The sequence below is a fragment of the Palaemon carinicauda genome, unplaced genomic scaffold (genome assembly GCF_036898095.1).
Source record: "Palaemon carinicauda isolate YSFRI2023 unplaced genomic scaffold, ASM3689809v2 scaffold2062, whole genome shotgun sequence".
NCBI lineage: Eukaryota > Metazoa > Arthropoda > Malacostraca > Decapoda > Palaemonidae > Palaemon > Palaemon carinicauda.
In genome coordinates, this window is record NW_027169660.1 from 17,501 (window position 1) to 28,458 (window position 10,958).

The following is a 10,958-nucleotide window of genomic DNA, read 5'->3' on the forward strand; positions in this document are numbered from 1 at the left end:
CATGCAGAAAAAGAAAGACTATAAAGCCTACAGCCACAACGTCAAGGAAGGTGAAAGAGGATATACTGTAATGAAAGAAAGAACGGCTGAAATGATGAAATTAGATGGAATGGACATGCAGAAAAAGAAAGACTATAACGCCTACAGCCACAACTTCGAGGAAGGTGAAAGAGGATATACTGTAATGAAAGAAAGAATGGCTGAAATGATGAAATTAGAGGGAATGGACATGCAGAAAAAGAAAGACTATAACGCCTACAGCCACAACTTCGAGGAAGGTGAAAGAGGATATACTGTAATGAAAGAAAGAATGGCTGAAATGATGAAATTAGAGGGAATGGACATGCAGAAAAAGAAAGACTATAACGCCTACAGCCACAACTTCGAGGAAGGTGAAAGAGGATATACTGTAATGAAAGAAAGAATGGCTGAAATGATGAAATTAGAGGGAATGGACATGCAGAAAAAGAAAGACTATAACGCCTACAGCCACAACTTCGAGGAAGGTGAAAGAGGATATACTGTAATGAAAGAAAGAACGGCTGAAATGATGAAATTAGAGGGAATGGACATGCAGAAAAAGAAAGACTATAACGCCTACAGCCACAACTTCGAGGAAGGTGAAAGAGGATATACTGTAATGAAAGAAAGAATGGCTGAAATGATGAAATTAGAGGGAATGGACATGCAGAAAAAGAAAGACTATAACGCCTACAGCTACAACGTCAAGGAAGGTGAAAGAGGATATACTGTAATGAAAGAAAGAACGGCTGAAATGATGAAATTAGAGGGAATGGACATGCAGAAAAATAAAGACTATAACGCCTACAGCCACAACTTCAAGGAAAGTGAAAGAGGATATACTGTAATGAAAGAAAGAACGGCTGAAATGATGAAATTAGAGGGAATGGACATACAGAAAAAGAAAGACTATAACGCCTACAGCCACAACGTCAAGGAAGGTGAAAGAGGATATACGGTAATGAAAGAAAGAACGGCTGAAATGATGAAATTAGATGGAATGGACATGCAGAAAAAGAAAGACTATAACGCCTACAGCCACAGCGTCAAGGAAGGTGAAAAAGGATATACTGTAATGAAAGAAAGAACGGCTGAAATGATGAAATTAGATGGAATGGGCGACCAGAAAAATAAAGACTATAACGCCTACAGCTACAACGTCAAGGAAGGTGAAAGAGGATATACTGTAATGAAAGAAAGAACGGCTGAAATGATGAAATTAGAGGGAATGGACATGCAGAAAAAGAAAGACTATAACGCCTACAGCCACAGCGTCAAGGAAGGTGAAAAAGGATATACTGTAATGAAAGAAAGAACGGCTGAAATGATGAAAATAGAGGGAATGGATATGCAGAAAAAGAAAGACTATAACGCCTACAGCCAAAACGTCAAGGAATGTGAAAGAGGATATACTGTAATGAAAGAAAGAACGGCTGAAATGATGAAAATAGAGGGAATGGATATGCAGAAAAAGAAAGACTATAACCCCTACAGCCACAACTTCAAGGAAAATGAAAGAGGATATACTGTAATGAAAGAAAGAACGGCTGAAATGATGAAATTAGATGGAATGGGCGAGCAGAAAAATAAAGACTATAACACCTACAGCCACAACGTCAAGGAAGGTGAAAGAGGATATACTGTAATGAAAGAAAGAACGGCTGAAATGATGAAATTAGATGGAATGGAAATGCAGAAAAAGAAAGACTATAACGCCTACAGCCACAGCATCAAAGAATGTGAAAGAGGATATACTGTACTGTAATGAAAGAGAGAATGGCTGAAATGATGAAATTAGAGGGAATGGACATGCAGAAAAAGAAAGGCTATAACTCCTACAGCCACAACATCAAGGAAGGTGAAAGAGGATATACTGTAATGAAAAAAAGAACGGCTGAAATGATGAAATTAGAGGGAATGGACGTTCAGAAAAAGAAAGACTATAACGCCTACAGCCACAACGTCAAGGAAGGTGAAAGAGGATATAATGTAATGAAAGAAAGAACGGCTGAAATGATGAAATTAGAGGGAATGGACGTTCAGAAAAAGAAAGACTATAACGCCTACAGCCACAACGTCAAGGAAGGTGAAAGAGGATATACTGTAATGAAAGAAAGAACGGCTGAAATGATGAAATTAGAGGGAATGGACATACAGAGAAAGAAAGACTATAACGCCTACAGCCACAACGTCAAGGAAGGTGAAAGAGGATATACTGTAATGAAAGAAAGAACGGCTGAAATGATGAAATTAGAGGGAATGGACATGCAGAAAAAGAAAGACTATAACGCCTACAGCCACAGCATCAAAGAATGTGAAAGAGGATATACTGTACTGTAATGAAAGAGAGAATGGCTGAAATGATGAAATTAGAGGGAATGGACATGCAGAAAAAGAAAGGCTATAACTCCTACAGCCACAACATCAAGGAAGGTGAAAGAGGATATACTGTAATGAAAAAAAGAACGGCTGAAATGATGATATTAGAGGGAATGGACATGCATAAAAAGAAAGACTATAACGCCTACAGCCACAACGTCAAGGAAGGTGAAAGAGGATATACTGTAATGAAAGAAAGAACGGCTGAAATGATGAAATTAGATAGAATGGAAATGCAGAAAAAGAAAGACTATAACGCCTACAGCCACAACGTCAAGGAAGGTGAAAGAGGATATACTGTAATGAAAGAAAGAACGGCTGAAATGATGAAATTAGAGGGAATGGACATAAAGAAAAAGAAAGACTATAACGCCAACAGCCACAGCGTCAAGGAAGGTGAAAGAGGATATACTGTAATGAAAGAAAGAACGGCTGAAATGATGAAATTAGAGGGAATGGACGTTCAGAAAAAGAAAGACTATAACGCCTACAGCCACAACGTCAAGGAAGGTGAAAGAGGATATAATGTAATGATAGAAAGAACGGCTGAAATGATGAAATTAGATGGAATGGACATACAGAAAAAGAAAGACTATAACGCCTACAGCCACAACGTCAAGGAAGGTGAAAGAGGATATACTGTAATGAAAGAAAGAACGGCTGAAATGATGAAATTAGAGGGAATGGACGTTCAGAAAAAGAAAGACTATAATGCCTACAGCCACAACGTCAAGGAAGGTGAAAGAGGATATAATGTAATGATAGAAAGAACGGCTGAAATGATGAAATTAGATGGAATGGACATACAGAAAAAGAAAGACTATAACGCCTACAGCCACAACGTCAAGGAAGGTGAAAGAGGATATACTGTAATGAAAGAAAGAACGGCTGAAATGATGAAATTAGATGGAATGGACGAGCAGAAAAATAAAGACTATAACGCCTACAGCCACAACGTCAAGGAAGGTGAAAGAGGATATACTGTAATGAAAGAAAGAACTGCTGAAATGATGAAATTAGAGGGAATGGACGAGCAGATAAAGAAAGACTATAACGCCTACAGCCACGTCAAGGAAGGTGAAAGAGGATATACTGTAATGAAAGAAAGAATGGCTATAATGATGAAATTAGAGGGAATGGACATGCAGAAAAAGAAACACTATAATGCCTACAGCCACAACGTCAAGGAAGGTGAAAAAGGATATACTGTAATGAAAGAAAGACCGGCTGAAATGATGAAATTAGATGGAATGGACGAGCAGAAAAATAAAGACTATAACGCCTACAGCCACAACGTCAAGGAAGCTGAAAGAGGATATACTGTAATGAAAGAAAGAACTGCTGAAATGATGAAATTAGAGGGAATGGACGAGCAGATAAAGAAAGACTATAACGCCTACAGCCACAACGTCAAGGAAGGTGAAAGAGGATATACTGTAATGAAAGAAAGAATGGCTGAAATGATGAAATTAGAGGGAATGGACATGCAGAAAAAGAGAGACTATAACGCCTACAGCCAAAACGTCAAGGAAGGTGAAAGAGGATATACTGTATTGAAAGAAAGAAGAACGGCTGAAATGATGAAATTAGAGGGAATGGACATGCAGAAAAAGAAAGACTATAACGCCTACAGCAACAGTGTCAAGGAATGTGAAAGAGGATATACTGTAATGAAAGAAAGAACGGCTGAAATGATGAAATTAGAGGGAATGGACATGCAGAAAAAGAGAGACTATAACGCCTACAGCCAAAACGTCAAGGAAGGTGAAAGAGGATATACTGTATTGAAAGAAAGAAGAACGGCTGAAATGATGAAATTAGAGGGAATGGACATGCAGAAAAAGAAAGACTATAACGCCTACAGCAACAGTGTCAAGGAATGTGAAAGAGGATATACTGTAATGAAAGAAAGAACGGCTGAAATGATGAAATTAGATGGAATGGACATGCAGAAAAAGAAAGACTATAACGCCTACAGCAACAGTGTCAAGGAATGTGAAAGAGGATATACTGTAATGAAAGAAAGAACGGCTGAAATGATGAAATTAGAGGGAATGGACATGCAGAAAAAGAGAGACTATAACGCCTACAGCCAAAACGTCAAGGAAGGTGAAAGAGGATATACTGTATTGAAAGAAAGAAGAACGGCTGAAATGATGAAATTAGAGGGAATGGACATGCAGAAAAAGAAAGACTATAACGCCTACAGCAACAGTGTCAAGGAATGTGAAAGAGGATATACTGTAATGAAAGAAAGAACGGCTGAAATGATGAAATTAGAGGGAATAGACGTGCAGAAAAAGAAAGATATAACACCTACAGCCACAACGTCAAGGAAGGTGAAAAAGGATATACTGTAATGAAAGAAAGAAGAACGGCTGAAATGATGAAATTAGAGGGAATGGACATGCAGAAAAAGAAAGACTATAACGCCTACAGCCACAGCATCAAGGAATGTGAAAGAGGATATACTGTACTGTAATGAAAGAGAGAATGGCTGAAATGATGAAATTAGATGGAATAGACATACAGAAAAAGAAAGACTATAACGCCTACAGCCACAACGTCAAGGAAGGTGAAAGAGGATATACTGTAATGAAAGAAAGAACGGCTGAAATGATGAAATTAGAGGGAATGGACATGCAGAAAAAGAAAGACTATAACGCCTACAGCCACAACGTCAAGGAAGGTGAAAGAGGATATACTGTAATGAAAGAAAGAATGGCTGAAATGATGAAATTAGAGGGAATGGACATGCAGAAAAAGAAAGACTATTACGCCTACAGCTGCATCGTCCAAGATGGGGAAAGAGGATACAAAGCAAAACAGGTGCAAAGAAATGCAAGATGGCCTAGCAAAAACAAAAAAATTATCCAATAAATTTAAGATCAAATAATTAAGGATGAGAAAGTGGGATGTATTCAGCAAACCAGAGTGAGACAGAATATAAAGGTGTGAACAAACAGGCAAGCAAATGGACATAACAGATTCTTGTACCCAAAACCCAATTATTGTTAGCGATGTGTACAATAATAAGCCCTCAAAATATTACGACGTCTTTCACTTAACCCACGACTTCATAATTTTCTATGGCCCTCGAAGGAAATCATAACCAAATAGCCCTGAATACAAAATAGGATCACCATCTCTGATGTACTAAGTATAGTATAAGCTTTGGTGGCAGAGAAAAAGAGGCAAAGTATGAATGAATATACAGATAAAAGTGTAATAGGCTATGCCATATTGCAAGTGGATTTCACAGACTGGAGGGGGTGTGTTGTAAAATTCTACCCTATGTTTCAGCAAGAACATTTTTCTATAATGTGTAAGGCTACAATAAGCAAATGCATAAACAGAATGGTTGGTCTGCTAGTGAATGTGTAGGGCAAAGGGAAAAGGAATGTTAGGAGTGGATAAAATTAGTGTTTGAAGAAGTGTACAAAAGGTTGCAAAACTCAGAGAGAGAGATGGGAAAAGGAAAGTTAAAACTGTAGGCTGTATGATTGTGCCTAAAATAAGTAAATAAAGTAGAGAATATATTATGTGATTCTAGATTCTGGTCCTTAGAGCCCCAATCCCTAATACAGTAGGAATAGATTGTTGAAAATCATCTATGGAAGTGATGTTTTGATATTGAATCTGAGAGAGAAAGAGGTTGGTAATGATCAAGAGAATTAAAAATCCAAGTATAACAAAATGAACCTAATTTTGTCCAGCAAAGGAGCAATGAAAAATATGTAAACCACCATCAAGGTTGTCAAGAAATATATGTGGTTAGGATACCTAATCTTACAGATGGTGTCAAGATGTGTGCTGAATTAAGTAATATTTACCAAGAGTTTCTAGATGAAATATACAGCAAATGAGCAAGTAAATCAATCTGATGGGACAGTAAGACAGGTCTTAGAAGAGGCATCTCTGTTACACAGGACTTCAAGGCAGGAAGCCAGAAGGCAGTACAGAAAAGTAGCAGTAACATGAAAGTAGTTTTCCGTCCCCAGGATCCTATTATATTATGGCCAAGTAGTGCAGAAACACAGGCTGCTGTATTGAGAAAAATTGAACGCATTTTGGTAGAGGTGGTATTATGGTTTGCTATGGCTTATATTTCACACTAAGATGTGCAGGGGTCATATGTGAGTGGCACAATTGTATGTTTAAAATGGTCCAATGATAGATATGAACATATGAAAATGTCTGGACTGTGGCGATGATTGAACGTGAGACCTGCACATGTTAGTGTGAAATATAAGCCATAGCAAACCATAACACCACACCTACCAAAAAAGGCAAGTACGTTAAAATTTCGTCAGGTGAGGAATTAGAAATTTAGAATAAGTTCACTGGATTGAGTATTGTACACGTCAAGTGGCTTCATTTAGTTAAATATGTAGCTATGTTTTTTTAGCAATACAGTAGTTTTACTATAAAAAGTGGAGGTTAATATGTTTTAAGAAAATAGTACTGTATAAAAGTCAATTTCAAAATTATTACTGATGGTAAAAGTGTATCCAAGTGATTATGTAAGTGGGTAACCAAGAAAACAAAGTAAAAGTATAATTGCTTCTGATCCCTATAATTTCATATCCTGCCATATATGAGGCCTAATGTGGGTATTACTCATTGGGCTCTGACTCAACTGTGTCCAGAATTATAGTATGATTGAGCTTAGATTTTACAGTTTGGAAATGTGAAGTAAATAATGTGGCATGGAGGAGAAATTGAAGGCTTTGAGCAATGAACTAGGGAGGGGAGAAAATAAGGATGAAACATTGAGGAAGGAAAACAAAGGAGGTTATTGAAAGGGATAAAAAACAGAAGGGGTTCCCTGAAAACATCAAAGGAAATAATGAAAGAAAGGATTGCATAATTATGTTAATCTGAAGAATTGAATGTGCAGAAAAAGAAGACGGACATCGACTTGCAATAGCTTTATGGAATGTGAATGCAAGGACAAGAAAAATTGTGTCAAAGAGCAAGACTGTGAGAAAAGTACAATATAAAAGCAAATATGAGACTGTACTCATCAATGGATATGAGTAAGGATAAGAAAGCAGACTGAATGGGCGAGTCGAGAGTAACAATATACAGAGAAGTTGTTGACTGCAGCAAGAGCTTATGGCTTTCTCTATATATGTCGTTACTGTGGTCATGGTCATTACATATTTCAGGGCTTCTACAATGATACCCAAGTATTGTTTGAAAGGAGTGAGATAAGTGTGATTGAGCAGAGGTATGAATTTGCGAAAAAGGTCGAGTGATCAGGTGAGAAGCTTGATACAGTATGAGAATAAGATAGAAGGAAGAGTTTGAAGAAGGAATTGGGGAAAATGATCGGAGATGTATCTATATGGCAAAGACTCGAGACAGGGAATGAGGATGTAAGGAACAAGAGACTTTTAAGACTAGTATTATGAGCAGGATAGTACTGTCTGGGAAGCATTAGGAAAACCTTATACAACATGCATAATGAACTAATTGAACAATGAGGAATAAGGAATCTGATAGACCGCGGGCTCTTGCCCAACAAATTAAGGTAATGGAAAAATAGGAAAAAATGAAACAAAAGTATTAAGGATGCAAATGCATTAAAACACAAAAGTGGAACACTCACCATGGATAACGTTCTAACTTGGTTAACTCCGCCACTCATCAGCCTGTAAAGTAAATACAAAGGTAAATACAAAGCCAATGCAGTAATCATACAATATATTATTTCTATACTTACCAACATACATCTTAAAATTCCATTACGCTATTGCAAGTCAGACAGAGTTCCAAAGTGATGGATGTTTATGCATTTTATGTTCATCAATTTATAATTATTTCCTTCCTGATTTTTTATCCTTTCTATTATGTAGAAAAATTTCTTGATTTATGAAGAGAAAAGTTGAAACATAATTATACATTTAACCATCTATAGTTGAGAAAGTGGTACAAACCCCTTACTCAGAGAAGCACTTAATAGTTATCACATGTTTCACATACAAACCACTGCTTTAAGAGCTTTGGATTAAGTCCATGAAGGGTACGCAGGAAAAATTCTGCCCTATGTTTCAGAGGTCAAAGTAAAGTTTGTGCATTTACAATAGTGACATACGAGAAAATGAGATTTTGTGCCGAGAAAACTTTGACCAAAATTATCGCAGATACACCCAGCAAGGGAGGCCTGGTGAAAGCATTGTAGATGCTAGTTTCATAGAAGGGAAAAATAATGAAATTAGAAGCAGCTAACAGTTAAGGAACAAAGCTATGATTTGCCAGGGATGAAGGATGAAAAAATGTAAAGGGGGAACATTATTCAAAATAATAAAAGGAGAAAAAAAGGTCAAAATGAAGAATACAGAGAAAAATACCAAAGCAAATATTGCAGCTCTGTACTTGATGTGAAAGGGATGTTGGGTAAAGAATACAGTACTGCATAAATTTGTTTTTAACTGAAGTGGTGAATAATGGGGGGCAAATATTCGTGACCTGCCATAAACTTTCTGATATGGAAACGTACAGACCTTGGTAAACAAAATTAGCCAAGCAATATTAACAGACCCTATATAAGAAATTTTTCAAGTTATGTCAATTTTTCAGTATGAAAAGAATTTAACAATATTGTATATTGCACAGATAAAATTATCAACTTTCACAGGGTTGTCCGAAGCATTTGTTTTGCAAACTAAAATATAATGCGTCTAATACGTCATCTTCTCAAATTTATCAGATCAATTCTATATATTGCAATGTCTTCAAGGGATTTGTCTAACTTCTCAGAAGTACCTAAAACCACAAAATAGTTAAATACGCTAACTAAAAGTGTTAACGTATATCATGCAGAACTTTTATGAGAGAGAGAGAGAGAGAGAGAGAGAGAGAGAGAGAGAGAGAGAGAGAGAGAGAGAGAGAGAGAGAGAGAGAGAGAGAGAATCCTAGCTATAAAGATCTATATGTGATACTCACTATACTGTACAATTAGTTTGACTTCAAGTTAGCCAGCCCTTTGCCCTTCAGCAAAGATTGGCCTGAATCTTCACAACCTGTAAATGAGAAAAAAGTTAACATCTCTCTCGCTTGAAAACCACTAGAATATTAAAACATGATCTTTCTAAGATGATAACATTGTTCCAAGTACATAACTTTTTTATGGGGTCTTATACATTACAATCAACACATGAAACAGAAAATTACACTTTTTTTAATACATGTTCCATAGAGTACAAACGAATATCTGCCTCATTTTTGTATACCTGTTACTCCAAGAAATATTTCTAAGGAGAACTTTAACAATCTTTCAAGACCAAAGAGAAGTGTGGTGCATAGGTATATAATTACCATTAGCAAGCGATACTTTTGCATGAAGAGGCATGAAGTACATAACTAATTAAGTTTTTGCATGCGATATCAAAGTGTAAATAACTAATATTACACAGAAACTAAGTTGGAATTAACTTAGTATACAAAGTTGATTTAGTAGAGTTCAATAGCCTAACCTAATATGGGTAAGAATTCAAAATGCAGCCTGGCATTGGGTATCTGGAGCATTAAGCATTGTTGCAGAAACAAATTCTGTTGCAACATGATGGCAACAGTGGTATGATGATTTTTACAATGTATTTAAAAGTATTAGGTAGTATGAAAGATGCTCAGACGAAGGCCTTATTACTTCAAATTGCTGGCAGAAAAGTTTGGGAAGTGTTAAAGACATCGCAACCTACAGACATCACAAGTGAAAATGCAATTAAGGCATTTACCACATAGTTTGCTCAAGTCAATAAATCTTTGGAAAGGTATCAATTTACGGCAAAGTCACATCAGAAAGAAAATAAAAATTTAGATGCATTTGTGACTAGACTTGAGAATTTGTTTATTTCCTGTGAATTTCTAGATTTAGAATATGTTATAATAGATCAAGTTATTACCCATTGCACATCACATACATATACATACATATACCAAAGGCACTTCCCCCAATTTTGGGGGGTAGCCGACATCAACAAGAAACAAAACTAAAAAGGGGACCTCTACTCTCTTCGTTCCTCCAGCCTAACCAGGGACTCAGCCGAATTCAGCTGGTACTGCTAGGGTGCCACAGCCCAACCTCCCACATTCCACCACAGATGAAGCTTCATACTGCTGAGTCCCCTACTGCTGCAACCTCTGCAGTCATCTATGGCACCGGAGGAAGCAGCAAGGCCTACCGGAACTGCGTCACAATCGCTCGCCATTCATTCCTATTTCTAGCACGCTCTCTTGCCTCTCTCACATCTATCCTCCTATCACCCAGAGCTTTCTTCACACCATCCATCCACCCAAACCTTGGCCTTCCTCTTGTACTTCTCCCATCAACTCTTGCATTCATCATCTTCTTTAGCAGACAGCCATTTTCCATTCTCTCAACATGGCCAAACCACCTCAACACATTCATATCCACCATCACCAACATAGGTGTGTACACGGGCTTTACACAACCTATTTTCGCACTGCCAATATTGCTTGGAACCATTCTTATTAGTTTTGTGTTTATTATATATATATATATATATATATATATATATATATATATATAT

At 37.0% G+C, this 10,958-nt stretch overlaps 2 protein-coding genes across 2 annotated transcripts in view; both read left to right on the plus strand.

Annotated features, from left to right (window-relative positions):
* Positions 1–869, plus strand: part of LOC137635979 (repetitive organellar protein-like) — a 1,597-nt gene extending 728 nt beyond the window's left edge. Inside the window, exons 2-3 of the mRNA XM_068368438.1 lie at positions 105–620; positions 832–869. Coding sequence (XP_068224539.1) covers positions 105–620; positions 832–869 — 554 coding nt within the window. The remainder of the gene's footprint in view (positions 1–104; positions 621–831) is intronic.
* Positions 870–3,044: 2,175 nt separating this feature from the next.
* On the plus strand, positions 3,045–4,760 carry LOC137635980 (repetitive organellar protein-like). Its single transcript, XM_068368439.1, has one exon. It carries the CDS (start codon positions 3,045–3,047, stop codon positions 4,758–4,760), a length of 1,716 nt encoding a protein of 571 aa, XP_068224540.1.
* The last annotated feature ends 6,198 nt before the right edge of the window (positions 4,761–10,958 follow it).

What these genes read in the sequence shown, in the direction of transcription:
- LOC137635980 (XM_068368439.1), top strand. Translation starts at nt 3,045, where the DNA reads ATGAAAGAAAGAACGGCTGAAATGATGAAATTAGAGGGAATGGACGTT.